Source organism: Dromiciops gliroides, chromosome 2 (genome assembly GCF_019393635.1).
Source record: "Dromiciops gliroides isolate mDroGli1 chromosome 2, mDroGli1.pri, whole genome shotgun sequence".
NCBI classification, from domain to species: domain Eukaryota; kingdom Metazoa; phylum Chordata; class Mammalia; order Microbiotheria; family Microbiotheriidae; genus Dromiciops; species Dromiciops gliroides.
Window position 1 is genome coordinate 546897472 of NC_057862.1, and position 20060 is coordinate 546917531.

At 40.8% G+C, this 20060-nt stretch overlaps 2 protein-coding genes across 3 annotated transcripts in view; both read right to left on the minus strand.

Moving 5' to 3' along the window:
* NCAPH (non-SMC condensin I complex subunit H) overlaps positions 1–8428 on the minus strand; it is a 41645-nt gene extending 33217 nt beyond the window's left edge. For both annotated transcript variants that reach the window (XM_043981308.1, XM_043981307.1), the window contains exons 1-7: positions 8320–8428; positions 5093–5223; positions 2892–3135; positions 2536–2629; positions 1645–1737; positions 1292–1427; positions 156–280 (exon numbers count right to left, since the gene is read on the minus strand). In XM_043981308.1, the coding sequence (XP_043837243.1) occupies positions 156–280; positions 1292–1427; positions 1645–1737; positions 2536–2629; positions 2892–3135; positions 5093–5102 (702 nt within the window). In that variant the 5' untranslated portion in view covers positions 5103–5223; positions 8320–8428. The remainder of the gene's footprint in view (positions 1–155; positions 281–1291; positions 1428–1644; positions 1738–2535; positions 2630–2891; positions 3136–5092; positions 5224–8319) is intronic.
* Positions 8429–12709: 4281 nt separating this feature from the next.
* ITPRIPL1 (ITPRIP like 1) lies at positions 12710–17639 on the minus strand. The gene is made up of 2 exons (XM_043981623.1): positions 17320–17639; positions 12710–16161 (listed from the first exon to the last, which is right to left on the minus strand). The coding sequence occupies exon 2, from the start codon at positions 16145–16147 to the stop codon at positions 14471–14473; it is 1677 nt and encodes a 558-aa protein (XP_043837558.1). The 5' UTR covers positions 16148–16161; positions 17320–17639; the 3' UTR covers positions 12710–14470.
* Positions 17640–20060: the final 2421 nt, after the last annotated feature.

Here is a 20060-nt window from a genome sequence, read left to right on the forward strand (position 1 = left end):
GATCATGTTTCTGGTATCTAGTTTGGGATCACATACAGATTTGATAAGCATCCTATCTGTGAGCAGACATGCAAGGAGGGTAGAGAGAAAGGAATGAAGTAATCAAAGATCTGATTGGTGACCAAGGGGCCAACTGTATGCCTCTATTCTCTCACCTCATATTTTCGATCTGCCTCTGAGACATTGAGGTTGTTTGGATTCTGTTCAATAGTTTTACCCTGGTGCCTCTTCTTAGGTTTCTGAACTTTTTTGATGGTCCCCGGTGCAGCAGTGACTCCATCTAAAAGAATAAGAGAAGACTGTACAGCTAGGAAGCAGGTTCACTACAAGGCAGATAAATGAGCCAGGGAATTATAAAGGCACCTCAGTATAAAATAGACTCTTGGCTTGAGCATGTGAGGTCAGCTCCAGGTACCAGAGCTGCCTAATGCACAGTATACTGACATAACAACTTAGATACTCCATCAGTTCAGTATTTGTTTCTCAATCTACTGCAGATGAGTTTGTAGCAGCAGCAGACATAACATACCTCCTGACTCAGAGACTTAGATGCTCACTCATTAGTAGGTAATAGGATATTCATTGTTAGAAGGGGAATTCCTGTTTCCTGAAAGCTTTCAGTCTGTGCCCTAAAGTGGAGATGATGTGAATAGGTATCAAATGTTGAACAAATACTAAATCCTTTCAAAACCAACTCATGTATGGGCAGGTCCCTCTAATCCTAGTGATTAGTTCAGTTACTAACCAACCAGATGGTTTGGGTTTTTAACTTTATTCTGAACTGCACAAACACTATATAAAATGGATGCTTCCACACACATAGTAGACCAGAGTAAGAAGATTACATGAAACTACAGATCTCTATTACATGCAGCTTGTATGTATTTAAATATAAAATGGGTTCGACTTGTAGCTTTCAAAGCTGCTCTGCTTAAGTACTTCTTTCTAACCACTGTGTCAGAGAATTAGACGTCCTTTGACATCTTCAGGCTTGCCAATTTTTAAAAGGCATTTGAGCTGGGGCTTTCATAATTGGTCTAGCTTTAATGGCCTCTCATGTTCTTTCCAAGCTCAACAATTTTAGCATCTGAGTATCTTTTTCCTGTACAAGTCCCTGAATCCCTTTGAAAGCAGACTCCTATCTCTTCTGTTTAAAATAGGTCACATTTCTTCAAAGAGTTATGCTTGACTCCATTCTGATATTGAAATCAAATGACTTGAGACCACAAGAGAAATACATGTTTAGAATAAACTTCTGCTCCCGCCTTTCAAGAACCCAAACCCAACCCACCTGCCTCCTGACTGTCTGCTCCCTCTGTAGGAGCATTTTTGCCTAATCCACCAAGCACCCTGTAAACATCAGCATGGACAGCATCTACTCGAACAGCATAGATCTTGGTGCTGGCATCCAGGGTCCCTGCAGCTACCTGGAGAAACAAGCAAAAGGTTGCATGTGAGAGCATGAAGGAAAAGCTGCAGGCTACAAGCTATTGTGTTTAGGCATGTTGACAAAGGAAAAGATAAGGTATTCCATCCCACTTAAATTACCAATTACAAAATTTCCCCATTTCAGAAGAGGTATAGCCATCCAAGACACACCCTCTTTCTCATCTCAAAGATACAAAAGGTTGGTAGTATCCTCACCTTAAAGTTAGTCAGTTCAGAGTCTTTTTCTTGGAGAATTTCAGTCATAAAATCAATCAAGTGCAGACCGAAAGCATTCTTGGTGGTGATTTTCTTAAGGAAAAAACCAGAAAATTACAGAAAAGTTTGTTCTGACTCCTAAGTAAGGCCCCCTACAAATGATTCCACCTCAGAGGAAGAACCTAAGAACAAAGTCCTTGTCCCTGGGCTTGACTGCACTATGAAATGCTTGGAATGGCTTAACTAGATGTACAACCTCCCCACATATAACTGAGCAAACATACCATAGGTAACTGACAGGCAAAACAGGCAACTCCTCAGGAGGTGGCTAAAAGGGCCCTACTTGCACACTAAGAAAAACCAGTGTAAAGAAAATACCTTACAGAATAAAATTATAAAATTACCACTGATCATATACCTTTACTGCAAAATCTTAAAGCTAGTATCACAAACTTCACTAAGTAGTATCAGTCACCCCATTTTATAGAGAAGAAACTGAAGCAAAGAACACTTGACTAACCTGATCAATGTCTCAGAGGAAAATCAAAGTGTCATAGGAGGTTAATTGCAAAAAGGATTTTGATGCGGAGGAAAAAGTAATAGACATGGGTAGTGTCAGAAGTCTGAGAGGGGAGTCCTGACTCTGCCAATAAGAAGAATCATTTAGTCGGCCTGAGTCTCAGTCACCTTGTCTATAAAAATGGAAATAATGACAGTGTCCACAAAGTACCTTTAAGGATCAAATGAACTAATGGAGATGCAACAGTTTTAAAGTGTCCATTATTATTGCAACCACATATCACTTTTATAGAAGAAAAAACAAGGGCCCCAGATTTCCAGGAAAAAAATCTGGGCATCTTTCTACTCGCCAATGGGATAGTAGATACTCACATTTTCAGTTGACAACTTGATGCAGGTAGAATAATGATCTGCAATCTGTGTATTTGTAAATTTAGGGACCAGTAGTGATGGAGTATCAGGTTTCCTAAAAAGATAACACTATTAAGCAAATATAGATAGATAACACTATTAAGCATTATGTGTGTGTGCACATATATACATGTGTTATATACACATCTACATATTCACACATGTATGCACATATACCCCCACATTACTGTACATGAGTATCCAGAATACACATGTATAGAAATATCTTGGGGATATACAAACACACATAATAGTCTCACAGAATAAAAATCCACTCAAAACACATTTTAAGGTGGAGAGCCTAAAATTACACTCACCTAACAGAAGGGGATGCCACTGAACGTGGTGAATCTGTATTACTGAGCTGTAGGTCAACAACTCTAGAGCGCCGTCTTTGCCTTCTCTCCCGTTCATCGTCATTCTGAGGGAAGTCTTCAAGGACAGGGGTGCCAGAAATATTCAAAGGTGGATGTTTGGATGAGGGGGTCAGGAATACACTTTCAGGTGATGAAATGCTGTTGGGGTGCCCAGCAGTCTCAAGCCCTGCACTGCTCATTGTGACTAAATGAGGGAAAGCATAATGTACTCAGAATATATTAAACACAACATTTCATGTCAGCAAAGATAGTGACTCTCAATACTTTTTATATTCCAGGGTTAGACCACCTCTACTATAGATAGCAATTCCACAGGTAGCAAGCAGGATGTTAAAAGTTTAATAAACATTTTTAAGTACCTACTATGTACCAGGCACTGTACTAAGTACTGGGGATATTAAAGAGGCAAAAGAAAGTCACTGCTCTCAAGGAGTTTAAAATCTAATGACACCTGGCAGCAAATACAAAAAAATAGAAACTCCCCCCCCCCCCCCCAGCACAGGTCAACATGCCCCATTCTAAGTAGCTAGGCATCACAGTGGATAAGGTGCTGGGACTGGAGTCAGAAAGACCTAAGCTCAAATCCAGCCTCAGATACTTAGTTCTGTCAACTATAAAAATGGAGTGATAATAGCACCTATTTTTACAGGGTTGTTGAAAAGATGAAATGAAATAATTTTTGCAAAGTGCTTGGCATGGTGCCTAGCACATAGTAGATGCCTAATAAATGTTTGCTCTCTTCTCCATACCTCCCTTTCCTTCCAGGGAAGTCTAGTGAATAATTCTCACTGTGGGCTTGTGTGAAGATAGACAATACCATTATCACTAATATAAAAAAGTCAAGGGGCAGCTAGATGGTGCAGTGGATAGAGCACTGGCCTGGATTCAGGAGGACCTGAATTCAAATCCGGCCTCAGACACTTAACACTTAACTAGCTGTGTGACCCTGGGCAAGTCACTTAACCCCAATTGCCTCAAAAATCAAATCAAAAGTCATATGATGAAAAAAGTCAAGGGAGAAGATAAATAAGATCCAGAGTCTATAGATAACTGTGTTCTATGTAACAGGTTTTATCTAGTTGGATTTTAAAGGATATGATTTAATCTAGGATTCATGTGAAATTAGAAAATAAGATTCAGCATAACAGTTCTCTATTTTATATATTAGGCATACATGCAATGTTTTATCAGCAGGTTTCTTGTTCCCTAGTACAGCTTAATAAATACTATTTGATGTTGATACTAAATACAAAGATGACTCCTCAAAGATGTATCATTCACTATGTGTAAGAAGTGAGAGGGAAAAACAAACAAAAAAAATTAGAAAACATCAGATACTGCCCCCAGCAAGTATACTATTAAAACTTCTCATGGAGTCCTGGTAAGATCTTATAATGAGAGGGTTCGATGCATTGTGGAATATTCATCCTACTTTTGGAAGCAAGACTACATAGGAGTAGGGAAGGAGTGCTAGACTAAAATATAAACTACAGTCTATGGTTTCCCAATAATGACTACACGGAGGGGACTCTCAAAAAAAATTTTTTAAATGAAGGAACACTGAATGCCAGAGTTTTCCCCAAAAGCCTCAAAGACCTCAAACCCTGGCATATGCTATGACCTCTTCTTTTGAGACTTTAAAATTCAAACTTCAAAGAGTTTTTTGACATAAAAGTTTATCTTCCCCAGGAAATTCTGAACACTTTTCACTGTGCATGAAGCAATGATCCTAGACTTCTAGGTATTTATTTTAAAACCTACAGAGACAAGGATAGGCCCTATTAATATTCAAAAATTGTCATTTTGCTTTATTTTTGTTCTTCTGGGAAACTAGGCCACCTCAAGGGAGTTTGTTTGCTTGGTTGTGTCCCGTGGTGCTTAAATATGTCAGATTGCTATGTAACATATAATAGTAATGAGCAATGCTTTCCTTGGAGAGGTGGGGGACCATGGGTATGGAAAGTTGTCAGTTATAATTACTGTGTTAGTTGGTTTTGCTTAAGAGATTTTCTTTATCATGAGGCTCATAAAGATGGTGAGGAGTATATCCCAAAAATGACTATGATAAAAAACAAAAGGCATCGAAACAACTTTATTTTTTTCTTTCAAAAGTAACATCTTTTTATTGGACCCAAACTTACCTGCAATCATTTGTCCCTGGTCCAAATCACCATGGATAATGCAAAAAGCACTGGACTTGAAATGAAGTTCTGGATTTACCACTTAGTAGTTAGGCAGGTCACTTCATACCTCTAAGTCTCAGTTTCCTTATCTGTAAAATGGTGATAACAATGTTTGTACTAACCACTTCACAGGGTTGTTGTGAGGAAATTGTTTTGTAAACTATAAGATGTCATACGAATTCGAGTTGTTTTTGTTACAAATCCCATGCTCACCTAGCTTATCCACATACTTCACTATTTTATTGGATTTAGTATAAAATAAACCGATGAGAGAGGGCAGGTAGGTAGCACAGTGGATAGTGGCCTAGAGTCAGGAAGGCTCAATCTTCCTGAGTTTAAATCTGACTTCAGATACTAGCTGTGTGCCCTTGGGCAAGTCACTTAAATTTGTTTGCCTCCAGTTTCCTCATCTGCAAAATGAGCTAGAGAAGGAAATGGCAAACCGCCACAGTCTCTCTGCCAAGAAAACACCCAAAATGGGGTCACAAAGAGCCGGACATGACTGAAAAATGACTGAACAACAACAAAGTGATAAGTGACACTGGTTGTTGTTTTTCCTTCTTTCTCAAAGAGGACCATGACATTGAGGTGATGGCATGATTTGCAGTGAATTGGATTTAAGTGAGGGAGTCACCAACCTCACTCTCTCCTCCAGAGCCATCTGGGTCCAGTAGCAAGTTATATATCAGGACGACTAGAGATGGCCTGGGATGTTTAAAGCAACTAGGGTTAAGTGACTTGCCCAAGGTCACACAGCTAATAAATGTCTGAGGTGATATTTGAACTCAGGTTCTCTCAACTTCAGGGCCAGTGATCCATTATGCCATCTACTTGTCCTAATGACTCTGTACTTGTAGTTAGAAGGACCTAGGTTCTCCTTCTATAGCATATATTAACATTTGACCTTAGGCAAGTCACTTAACTTCTGTTTTCTTATTTTTAAAATGGGGGTTAATATTTACATTTCCAACCACCAGTTTCCTGTGAGAAAAGCACTGTAAATTGTAGTGTATAAATGTGAGTCATCCAATGACATACTCTTTCTAAACTGCAAAGTCCTAATCTTTTTAGTCCTTCCTCATTTAACAGCCCTGAATCCCTATCCCTTTCCTCATTTTAGCTGATTTTTTCCTAAGGAAAGATTTTCTAGCTTGACTATATTTCCTGGTCAACTAGCATTTGACTGTATTGTTAAAAGGACTCAGTCTAAAGGACATATGACTACGGGCAAAGTCCCATTTTCCCTCTTTGTAGTTTCACCATTTCTTTATCCTGTTATATGTAAGGGGTATGAACCAAAGAGTTCAGTGTTTGCCCCCAACCCTGAAAACACCAGAGAGGAAGGGAGCTGGTCTGGTCTGGAGGGAATCATGCAAAGAAATAGTAGAGAAGTGACAGCCAGAGCAGGGACAATCTAAACAGCAATACCAGGCAGAAGCTGGAGCTGATTTTCCCCTTCAGATAAGGGGAGTGAAGAAGACACACTAGAGGGGGGAAATTCAATTTTTAAAAGTGCTTAATATGTACACAGTGTTATGCTGGACACTAAAGAAACAAAAAATAAACAGTTGAATCTACCTAGAAGGGGAGAGGGGAAACAACATTAAGCACCTACTGTGTGGGGATCACTGTGCTGAGCAAGCCATTTATTAAGCACCTATGTGCCAGGCATTGTGTTAATGAATCAATCAATAAATATTTATTAAGAGCCTACGTGCCAGGCACAGTGTACTTAAGCAACGGGGACACAAAAGAGCAAAAGACAGTCCCTGACCTCAAGGAGTTTACAGTCTAATGAAGCAGGCAACATTCAAGCAAGTAAGTGCAAACAAGCCATATGCTGGATAAACAGTAAATAATTAACAAGAGGGAAGGCACTAGAAAAGGAAAGAGCTTCTTGTAGATGGGATTTAACTGTTTTTGTTTGTCCATTGTTCTGGAAGAGGAACATGACAGATGTCATGACTTGCAGTGAACTGGATTTAAGTGAGGGAGGGCTGTGCAAAGTCACCAGCCTCACTCTCCTCCAGAGTCATCTGGGTCCAGTGACAAGATACAGTATCAGGAAAACTGAAGATGGACCCTGGGATTTAGTTAAGACTTGAAGAAAGCTACTCTCAATTAATCCTCACAAACAACCCTGTGAAGCAGGTGCTATTATTATCCTCATTTTACAGATAAGAAAACTGAGTCAGACAGGAAAGTTAAGTGACTTGGCCAGGGTCACATTGCTAGGAAAAATCTGAGGATCCGAACTTGGACACAGCACTCTTACAACATATACCTCAATAAGACAGACAGTTCAGGAGGGGAGAGATCAGGAAAGGCTTTGTCTAAGGATGTTTTAAGCTGAAAGTGGAGGTGAGGGGGAAGTAGTAAATTGCCAACTAGAGAGTCCACCTTTGCCAACACTTGGAGAAGGCAACAGCTTGATTCGGTCAGTTTGGCTGGAAGATGGTCCAAGAGAAGGGCATGTAAAACGTTAGTCCTTTACTACAATATAACCTGCCTAATGTCTGATATCCTCGTTGGTCTGTTTACAAATAACTGAGGGTTGCTTTTTAAGTGGGGAAAACAAAAAAAAAAAAACAGACAAGGAAGACTGTTTAAGTTCCCTGTGTTCCCCCAAAGCAAAGACATCATGTGACTTCCCAACACCGACTTCTTCCCATATTGTCAGGAGAAAGTAATTCCTGCAATATGTTTCCTCCCCACCCCCCCTCCCCCATTTGCATTCCCTTCTCTATCTACTTTACATTTTTTAAAAAAACCATAACTTTTCTTTACGTAGCGTCCTTTCCATTAATAAACTTTTTTTTAAGCTCGGACTTTCCGATGTCTGAATACCCCACCTCTAAAGGCCCATAACTCAAATAAGCACATTACCCGCGCAAAGAAAGCGAACGCGGCCTCCTAAAGCCCACCCACACATTTAGCTGCCTTCCCCATGACGTCAGGTAGATCCTCGCTTTCCAATTGGCCAGTCCCGCCCACCAGCGGTACACCGAGAGGGCCTCCCTACAAGTCGCCCGTCCTCTTCCCAGCCCGACCCAGCCCGGCCCCGTCAACCCAGGTTCCCGCGAGCCCTAACGGAACACCGGCTCGCGGGCGAACCCGCTTCCCGTGCTCCTTCGTTCTGCCACGAGCACTCCGGCCCTGCTTAACTCCCTGACGCTCTCATTTACCCAGATCCACTCGTCTCATCAAGATCGATCCTACTCCGATCCTTGCCGATTTGAAATCTCGCGCGCCCAAGCACCGCCGACTCTCTGTAACGGCCGCAAGGTTACGCACTTCCGGGGGCGTGACCCGAGAGCCCCAGTGGTTCAGGATTGTCTAATCTGGGGAAGGGGTGGGGCGAGGCTGTTTTTTGAGGCGGAGTTACATAGAGACTAGAGGTCGGTGATTTCAGTGGTGACAATACTACAGCTGCTGCCCTGGCTCCAGTGCATGGTGCTCTGTCTTGGGGCCTCTGGACTCGGGGGATACTCCGGTATTCCGAGCCGGGCTCCCGCAGGGAACAAAAGTCAGTGCCATCCTGGGTCTCACGGTCAACCCACAACCCACACTAACAGTCAGTCAACAAACGTTTATTAAACGTTTACTGATGTGCCAGGCGCTAGACTAAGCACTGGAGATGTTGTTGCAGTTGGTCCATCGTTTTTTGGAGAGGACCAATGACCTCACAGCATGATATCTTGACTTACTCGTGAATTGGATTAAGTGAGGCAGAGTTGTGCAAAATGTTCAGCTTCACTCTCTCTCCCAGAGTCATCGAAATCCAGTGGCAAGACAGAAGTCTAGACAACCGGATGGCCCAGGATACAAAGAAAGACAGACCCCCCCTCCCCCCAAACCAGTTCCTTCTCTCAAGAACCTCACGACTTAATGGAGAAGGCCACGTGCACACAATTACATACCAACAAGATAGGTATATAGATATACACAAACATGTATGTATGTAGCATGCATATATAGGGGACACAACTTGCAATTATGTGCAAACAAGATATGTGTCTATACACATGTATATAAACATATGGGGGAAACAATTATTACCAAATAAATGTAGGTATACTATATATACACATATCAGGGAGACAACAGGAAAACAATTATGTACTAACGATATCTATGTATATACACACGTATGCATATATGGGGAGACAACAGCAAACAATTACAAACAAGATTGTGTATACATATATGGGAGAGACAACATACAGGCAATTATGTCTAAATAAGATATATGCATGCATATATGTATATATATATATATAAGGGAGACAACACACAATTACATACAAATGAATCTACATATATGTATGTATAAAGGGAAAGAAAACATACAAACAAAATGTGTTTAAATAATTCCTCTATTTTCCATTTTTATATATCTGATAATTTCCAATTTATCATATATAAATGTATATATGATAAATTGGACATCATTAAAAGGAAGGCACTAGAATTAAGGGGTATCAGGAAAGGCAAAGATTCATTAGCCAGGAAAACGGAAATGTGTGATAGCTATAGAACCGGGGAAGGGGGTCTTAGATACCCGATTTCTGTGTCATTGATCCCTTGGGCATTCTGATGAAGTCTGTGGACTAAGAATAATGTAATTCAATCAATAAATGTTTACTAAGCACTTATATTGCTAGACACAGTGCTAAGCATTAATGTTTTTAAATAATTGAAGAAAATGCTGAACTTCGGTTAGAGGTTAAGAAAAATATTTAACTTTTCCACCATCTAATTTCACTGGGCCCCTGAAAGCTACCCACAGATTCCAAATTAAGAACCCCTGTTGTATGATTTCTGTGGAGGTCCCTGACAACCTTCCCCCTCCCACCTCACCTAGCATTTGTGCAACTCCCACTGGTAGTCTGTAAACTCCTTAAGATCAGAGATCTGTTATCTAAACTTTGTTTCTCCCCTAGCCTTCTGCAGGACTCCATTCAAATCCAATCTTTTTCTAAGTGGGCTTTCTAGGTTTCTCCCACTGCTAATGCTTTCTCTCTTGGATGACCTTGCAGTTACACTGTTTGTATATTGTATGTACATGATTATTTACACATTCTCTCCTCCATTAGAATGTAGGCTCTTGACATCCTCAGAACTTTGCCTGGCACATGGTGCTTAATAACCTCTTATTGACTTGCTGACTAACATCTCCACAAAGTAGATGCTAAATGAATGTTAGTTGAATGAAACCAATTCTAAGTTGTCTGCCATGGTTTTGATGTCAAAAGGTCAAAGTGGGATTGTGAACATCCTTAACCCACAAAGGAACCCTCCTCACTGGCTGACTTTGAAATCAAGAGGCCTAGCATTGAGAGTCCATTGCTCCTTTCCTTGGGTAATTCAATTCATCTTTCTTTATTTGCTTCATTTATAAAATGAGGTGTTTGGACCAGATTACTTCTAAGGTCCCTTCCTGCTCATCTATATTCATTTAGCTAAACTTTTCTGCTTTAACCACCTTTTGGAGTAATTATTCCAAAATGTAATTCATGTTTAGAGTGTGTGATATTGGGCTAATCTATTCTGATACTTGACTGTCTTTGGGGAAGAGGGGATTATTTTTTTTCTAGCCTTAGAAGACACAAATTGTTTCCTGACTGCTACCCCACTACGATGTCCTCTAATGAGCCGAATGCCAAGGATACATGGTGATAAGGATTGGGGTAGCATTAGAGAAGCCTTTGAAGAGCCTGGGTTAACATCCATCATGGGGTTAAGGGAAACAACACAAGAATCTAAGGCCATACTTTTGCCCTGTCCTATCTGGTCATTGTTATGGCTCTGATTAAGAATGGTTTGATACCCAATTGTACAGTATTCTCATCACTGTTTCTGGTTTTGTCTCTTCGGAATGTCATATCTGTTTCTGGCTGGTTGGGGCTAGAGTTATGTACAAAGAGATTACAATGATTTATCATTAATGTCTAAAGCACAATACCTCTGTATGAAAAGGAAGGAACAGAGGGGACAACTCCCCAAATACTGCTTTTTTAGGCTGCCAGAAAAATAATATGAGTCTCCAGGGGCAGCTAGATGGCGCAGTGGATAGAGCACCGGCCCTGGAGTCAGGAGACCCTGAGTTCAAATCCAGGGTCAGACACTTAACACTTACTAGCTGTGTGACCTTGGACAAGTCACTTAACCCCAATTGCCTCACTAAAAAAAAAAAAAGAGTCTCCAGCAAGCCCTACCTTAGTCACAAATGGAGATTCTCTTTCTAATGGAATAATTCAGCCTTGAAATGTCTTTAACCTGGATGGAGAACTCTGATGTTATGCTCTTAGATAACATGCAGTATCATTTTTGGCTTCTAAACTTTGTTTAACTTGATAGTATATTTTATGACATAAAACACTAAGTCTCTATGAGAAGACTTTGGAAATGCCTTTGCATTCATCCTGGCTTACAAGTAAATATTTTGGTTTTGTGTATGATGGGGAATTCCTGCTCTGTTAAATTATGGGCTAAGAAGCAACAATTCACTTCTCCTTTGATTGCCAGATAATAACTGCCCTCCCTTAGTGTGTGAACTATGATAGTGTTTTTAATTTTTCAAAGTTAAAATGGGCATCATTCCTGGGTATACTGAGGCAAAGAAGGGCTAAATGACTTGTCTAAAATCATACAGCCTATTTAATGGCAGAGAATGTTGACTGGAAAACAAATCTCACCAGGATCTTTCCACTAACACATTGTAACTTTTCCAGATGGCATGATAACCAGTGACCCATAAGAGAATAATGCTGTGTCCTTACAGATAAATCCTTTGAGTCTTAAAAGTTTGGAGTTGTTTTTTTTTGTTTTGATTTGTTTTTGATGAGAGCTCTATGCCCTTTAACATTAAAACTATTGGTAATGGGGACAGCTAGGTGGTGCAGTGGATAAAGCACTGGCCCTGGATTCAGGAGGACCTGAGTTCAAATCTGACCTCAGACACTTGACACTTACTAGCTGTGTGACACTAGGCAAGTCACTTAACCCTCATTGCCCTGCAAAATAAAAAACAAAACTATTGGTAACTATGTCCTTTCTATTCATTGTTTCTGCCCCTTTCCTCACCCTCTGCTCCACCCAAGCTTTGCTGACTGTTTCTTTTGCTTCCTTCACCCACTCATACTTTTATAATCTCTTTCATGACTCCTATTACATGGGAAATAACCACCTAGAATACTGTACCAGTTTTATTCTTTCTCTATGGACCAATGCCTAATAGATCTTATAAATACTGTTTGTGGTCACTTAGACCTTTTAATTTTGCAGAGATTATGTGCTTGTGGCACTACAGAAATTGTTCATGGCACAATAACAATATGCTGTGTTTAACTTTCATATTTGCTCTTTCCTGGCCACTGGCCATACCCATTGGGAAATACACAAGGCAGACTGGTATTAAGTATATTGTGAAATGCCAACATATGCTGGGAAGTACTTGGTGGTATTTAGAGTTAGGCATTTGTAACCTTGGCCTGACATGTTTAGTACAAAAAGGATGCGGATTTGTATAGAAAATAGCTTACTTTATTGGTTCAAAAATAAAACACAAGTTATTCTCAACTCCATAGAACAAGTGTATGTGTGTGTGCATACTTAAAAAAATAACAAACTTCTTCCACCATCATAAAACTATCACAACTTCAAAGAACTCACGGCATATCCCAGTAGGTATCATACCAAAAAAGGGAGCTACTCTTGGACCATGGAAACCAATGTGAGTTAGCATTGGATTTTGACAAATGTTTTGAGCCATTTTGTATTATTGTGACTATAGTCTCAGAGAAGCTAGCCAACATCTGATATCCCCTGGTAGTGTTGATGTCATGTCAGCCACATTTCCATAGATAACATTTTATGATAACTGGGGAAGAAATAGCATGTACAATCTCTAGCTATGATCCCCACCTTCATTCTTCTCCCCCACAAACCTATATAAATTGATACCTGAGGTTATTTTAAAAGGCAAAAGCAAACCCAAAACATCTTTAGAATCAACACTTTGTTGTAAGCCTGGGTTCTTATAAACTCACTTTTGAAAACCACAATATTCAGATAATTCATTACCCTGAATTTAAAAGAAATTGAAAGAATTTACCAAACTGGGGAAAAGCAAGGATGCATTAGAGGTTAATTTACTAGAGGTTAATGACTAAAGCTTCTTTCCATGTAAAAAGCTCTTCCTCAACTCTGTAGAAATTGTTGGTTATGTCTTGAAATTGAGAGAGATATTCTCCTTCAATAATAACAGTACAGAAATTATTAATCTTAGTGACCCTGTGTTTTTAAAAGATCTTCCTTATGTACTGTTTCTTCCAAGCACTGGAAAAGTTGTCAGATACTGGCACCAATTAGAATAAGTAAATTACTTTAGCTATACAGTAGATTATTAATTTCAGAATCTTACACTTCAACAACAGTGTGGATACTTCTTCCAACCATGTGGATCATGACCTGTTCATGTTTTTATCTTGTGCAAATTTTTGCTATGTCTCCATAAATTCTTGATAAGTGATTTCCCCAATGGGCTGGAGGCCTTCCTCTGATTCTTATAATAACAATGTTGAAGAATCAATGCTAATATATGATTTGATTAGGACTGGTGATGTCAAGAATACAATATAGCTAGAAAATCTGGAGTCATAACAGAAACTCAACAAAGAAGATGTCTTGTTTCTTAGTTGTATATTAGAAATACTGAAAGTAGGGAATTTTCATAGGGAGAATTGGATCCTGAAATCTGTGAATTTGAAATCAAAAGTCTTGACAGCATTTGCTTGGGATGAGGTGTTATAGCTGAATTATTCCAATAACAACTCCCATTTATATAGTGCTTTATGGTTAAAATGCACTTTACAGAACGTGATCACAGCTTTGATGCAAGTTAAATAGATCACACAAGTTCAAAGGGAAAACTAGGTAATGTGCATAAATAGGAACAGGCTAAAATGGGCATTCTCTCAGATTACCCCCCTCCCACCCATTTTTAGTGCAAATATTTATAGCTTTTCAGAACCTGTTTTCCTTCTGGATTCCAGTCACATGAACATGTGGTCGTGTGTGCCTGTTGTGAATTATGTCAGTAGAAAAACCTTGGAAGCCACAGCCTAGGTTAGTTAGTGCTAGGTAGCCTATACCCTATTTTCATGAACTCCTGGGAGACATCTATAAGACATCTCCTTCTGTTCCCCATGCCCAGGATCATGAACTACATATATCCTCATGACATGTCAAGAGGTACAGACACTGATTGTGAGACATCTGAAAAACAGACTCTATAGGAGCAAAAAAAAATCAGAAATCCCATTTTAATGGCCTTTACATGACCCTACCAGATATTGGTAAGCCGGGCAAAGATTTCACCTGGGTCACAAGGTCATGGAACTCTGTCACTGCCTTTGAGTGTGCCGCAGAGTCTAGTTCGAGGTGCCGAAAGAGATTGACAGGCTTGGCACTCCGAAAGTTCTTGGGGACTGGGATGGTAAGGGGTAGAAAGGTATTTCCAATCAAGAAGTGATAAAGACATCTCTCCTGTAACCCACGGCCAAGGTACCAGAGGATGTCCTGGAGCCGCTGAGGGAATAGTTCAGCCTTCCAGTCAGTAAGAGGCAGCCGTAGCAAGAGGTGCATGAGGGCTGTCTTGAAGTGGTAAGGGGTGAGAATGGGTTGATGCAGCCCATGGGGCGGGGCCTTGAGGCTCTGGAGGTATGAAATGATCTGGAGGCACTTGAGATGACAAGTCTTCTCTGGGGCAAATCGCCCAACCAGCTTCAGGAACAGGTGCTCACAAGCTGCGAAAGACTCAGGCCAGTCCACGCTAGTCAGCTTCTCATGTTCAGGTGACTGACTCACAAAATAAACCAGAGAGTCATCCCGCTGCACTCCCAGGATCAAGTTGATTAAGAGAAATCGACCTGAGCGATAGTCCAGCCTCAGTTTACATGAGGTGACTGAAGGTGTGAGACTAAGCTTAAAGTCATACTTATGTGCCACGAGGGTCCAGGCATCCCCCACTGTGTTTCGGAACCAATGCAGGCTCTTGTATACATCCAGGTTTGAGCCAGTACAGAATTTGGACTTCAGGGAGTTGGTAAGTTTACCAGAACCAGAGGTATTGTCCCAGTGGTGGACAAGACATAGCACATCACCCAAAAGCTTTTCTCGTTTGCATACACACTCCGACTCTACCAGCACTCGGCCACAACGAAGCGGACCAGATTCTGAGGCTCTCATCTCTAGGTGGAAAGAATTGCTTTGTGGGGCTGATAGAGGCACCAGCACTTCAAACCTGTGGGCATCTTGGCCAGTGCCCCATTTCTCAAAGGCAGGGCCCACACCCAGGCACTCCTCCAGCTGGGGAAGTAACTCCCTCCGGCCCAGCACCTGACAGGCTTCTATCAGGTCATCCACAAAGCTCTCTACAAACTCACAAGTACTAGGCAGGTCACGGGCAGTGTTCTGGAGGTTCTCCTCAAAAAAGGAATCCAAGTCTTCCTGTTTAGGAAAGTCAGATAGCCAACTGCATGTAGTAACAGTCTCCCCAGTGGTTTCCTCCTCTTCCTCATCACTGCTAGAGTCAAAAGCTGGCTCATGTTGCATATTCTGCCGGAGAAGCTCAAAGAGGAGAAACAGACCAAAGAGCCCTGCATTCCACAGGTTCCCCAGCACCCAGCCTATTGGCCCCTTTGGGTCTTCAGACTTGAATGCCCAGCTCTTCTCCGAATCTTCTGTTGGTGCATAGTTTTCCTTGATGCTTTTTTCCTCATCGATTTCATGTTTTTCTTCAGTTTCTAATGGTTTCCAAACTGCCTGCTGCATCTCCTCCTCGCGGGTTCTCTCTTCAAACTCAAGCTCCAGCTGCCGCATCTCTTCGATCATTACTTTCTCCAGTTGTCGGCTTCGGGACAGCGTGTCCAGGTCCATCCGGTCACTGACAAGCATCAGGTGCTGGACAACACACATCATCGCCACAAACAGGAAGCTTATCATAGCCATGGAGGCCACTGCATCTGGAGAGGTAGGAGGGTGGGGGAGTAAGTAGTGATCTTTTGAGCTTGTTTTCTCTCCACTTGCATATTCTCCAGATACCTGTACCCTAAAACCATGGATGATGACTACATGCTCAGGGAAGGGAGAGGAATATTCTATAGCTTAGACTAGACAGATAGGGGCTATCTTCCTGTGATGAGTTCTCTTTGTATGAATAAGAATAGGGGTAAAGGAATATGGCTTTTCCCGTATATATATAGTTTTCTTCTACATGTTTTGGAGAATATTTAGACCTCCCAACTTGGGGAGGTAGGTAATTTTTCCATTCCTTTGTAAGATGGGTGGGTATCCTCACGGTAGGGTGGTCTACCACAGAAACAAGATATACCCTGCTAATCTTAGTGACTTTCTTCCCCCTGGCAAAAGGCATTAAATCTGCCTAGGCAACTGCCTTTCCTACCTCCAGACAACCTAGCCTCTGATTGTTCAATGGCATTTCCTTTCTGACTTCATAACCTCTTCTCTGCCTAACCTGTGACATCACAATCACCCTGCCAACCTATCTGCAACTTACCCTTGAAGTATCATCTGGATCTCCTCTATCTAGCTGGCAGCCCCTACACACAGTACTCATAGTCCTCTCTACAGCATGCTGCTATGTTGTGCCCTCTTGGGGTTTTGGACCCCACCCACGCACACTGACTCTGGCCTTGAGTCCAAGAAGCTGCTTAAGGAACCTTGCTGCCTAGGCCTTTTTCTAACGCTTGATCAGTAAATGAAAGCAGATGTCCACTCTCCTACCTGGAGAAGCAGAAAGAAAGAGCATCCACCCCCATCCATCACCAGGATTTCAGGGAATACTGCATCACATATGGAATGGCTAAAGAAAGGCTATGGAAGAAGGGTATTTGTGTGTGTGGAGGGGGGGAGGTCCCAAGTCCTCTGATAACTTTCTTCCCGTTTGGAAAGAAGAGTTACTATTTCTTATCTCCACCTCCAACGGCCCATTACGTTTTACAGAAAGCATAAGGATTTTATGTTCAAAGTAGGATGATGCCTCTCCTTAGCCATCATACTTCCCTTTTCACAGTTCATTCTAAGGTCCACCCCCCACCCCACTTTCCTGTGGCAATGATACCACCACAGAGCTACTCTCAGAAGGGCCAAGATTTACTTACAGTCCGTGAAATCACAAGCATACTTCTTAAAGAGACAGAGTAGCCTCAACCTTCATGACTCCCAATATCCTGATCTGTCGATATCTTTCTCTTCTTCAGCCTTAGCTGAATATGCCAGATGCAGAGTCTCTTTGGCCGTTTCCAGAGACTATACCACGGTGTATACATGTGTATGTTGCTTACAAGATAGGCATTGTACCTGGTTTAAAAAAAAAAAAAGGCACCTCCCAAGAGCTGGCTGCTTCAATGGAAATCTTATTCCTCTGATACCAGACAGAAGCTATGCTCCGCCTAGCCCAATGCTCCACCCTCCCTTTCTCACGGACACATGATCTCGCTTTCTGGACTCTTTCTTTTACACATCTGGACAGCTGCCCAGTCATATACAAGCTCCTCCCATGTACAAATCTAAATCACCAAGTGACAATAGGAAAGAATATGGCCAGGGTAAAGGTGAAATTAAAAGATATATTTGTGATGCAATAATTACCATCACATTCTACCCTTCTGTTCATAATCCAGAACTGTTGTCAGCATTTGTGAAAAGAAAGCTCAGAGATCTGAGAAAAAGTTGTCAAACTTAATTGCCCAGGGAATATATTTTATCTTCCAATTGCTCTAATATTTTGGTCTGCCAGTAGGGGCCAGTATAGGGATGAGAATTCGTTAAACAATCTACCTTCCTACGGCCTCCTAAGCAATGGGCATCAAAACATCCTTGTGTTATAAAACCAGATGATAATTGGCAAAAGATAAAAAAAAAAAAATGGAAAGAAAACAAATGCTCTCATTCATTCAGAAGAAAAACTACTAAAAGATAAGTGTCCTCATCTGCAATATAAAAAGGTTGGACCAGATAATCTTTTCTAATTCTAAAATGGTGTCTTCATCACCATTCCACTTTCCTCCTTTAATTTTTTTTTTAATTGATGCCTTTTATTTTTACATCACTGGGGGCAGCTAGGTGGCACAGTGGATAAAGCACTAGCCCTGGATTCAGGAGTACCTGAGTTCAAATCTGGCCTCAGACATTTGACACTTACTAGCTGTGTGGCCCTGGGCAAGTCACTTAACCCCCATTGCCTCACAAAAATAATAATAATAATAATAATAATATTTTTACATCACCATTATTTTCAGACAAACTTTCAAGACCACTGGAGAACGCTCTCTTGCAACAAAAAGAGGTAGGCAGTGATTGCAAAGAACACTGTATTCAACATGTCACACCCATGGTCTCCACCATCACTTGTAACAAGATCACCCAGTGAGGGGCAACATCTAAGCACAGGTTACCCTTTGTCACCTCAAAACAGCATAGCACAAAATGAGGAAAAGACCAGTAAAAAATGAAGATAAAAGGAAATCATTTCTATGAAAATCTTACAGAAAAACCAACAGGGTGGCTCCAAAGGGAAAAGAAATGTAAACAAAAGATTTTCCTAGTACAATAAATATAGAACATGGTCCAAAAGTCACAAGTCATAAAGGGGTTTCAATGTTTAAAATTCCTTTATTTTTGTTTTTAATCTACAATATCATAGCATCATATACAGTATGTATAGGGAGTAAATATGTATATATAGGAAATAAAGAAAAATAATTTTCAAAAGTTATTGAAACATCAGACCCCTTTGGGACTTTTGACCCACCTTACACCTTATAAAGGAAAGTGAAGTAAAATCCTCAGAAGAAAAGGATAATTCTCCAACTGCAAGAACCCCCAGGCATTTGAGCAGAACAACTGTTAGAATCTCCAGAGACATTAAGAAGAAAATTAGAGGTCTTAAGGAACCCAAAAAGACAAATCGGCCAAGGTCATCCTTTTCCCATCACTCTGAGTAGCCAACTTTCATTCTGTCCCATTCCCTCTCTATTAAAACCTGTTCTCAGGGATGATCATGAAAAAGAGAACCAGAAATATTTCAAGCGTGTCTATGCAGATCATATCTCTCCCATTAGTAAGATTAGTAACTGGTAGGCCTAGAAACCTCAACCAATTTTCATTTAAGGTTCACTTTGTGCCACTTTGAAGTTCTCACATCTCTCATAAAATTGTGGGGAATAAGGAAGTTTAATACTAAAACAGTACCTAGGAAATGATAGAACTTTAAAGTTTTAAATGGTTAAGAGGTTTTAAAATAGTTTGGCCTTTCCCTACTGATAGAAAAGTATTCAGATAGGCATTAAGAGGGGCAGCTAGGTGGCGCAGTGGATAAAGCACCAGCCCTGGATTCAGGAGGAGCTGAGTTCAAACTTGGCCTCAGACACTTGACACTTACTAGCTGTGTGACCCTGGGCAAGTCACTTAATCCCCTTTGCCCTGAAAAACAAACAAACAAAAAAACAAACAAAAAAACAAGATAGGCATTAAGTGTCAAAATACCAAAGGTACTGCTTGGCACCTAATTTATTAGGCCCATTCCCTTGGGCAAAATCTCCGAGTTTCTCTCTTTATTACTGTTCTGTCATCCATAGACATTTGGGATGAGCATAGTTATGAACTTTTAAATAATTGTTTAATTTGTAAAAGTTTGAGATTGAGTTCACAATACATTACACATTCAGTTTACTTCTTAGGGGCAGCTAGGTGGCACAGTGGATAAAGCATTGGCCCTGGGATTCAGAAGAACTTGAGTTAAAATCTGGCCTCAGACACTTGACACTTACTAGCTGTGTGACCCTGGGAAAGTCACTTAACCCTCAATGCCCTGTAAAAAAAAAAAAAAGAAAGAAAAAAA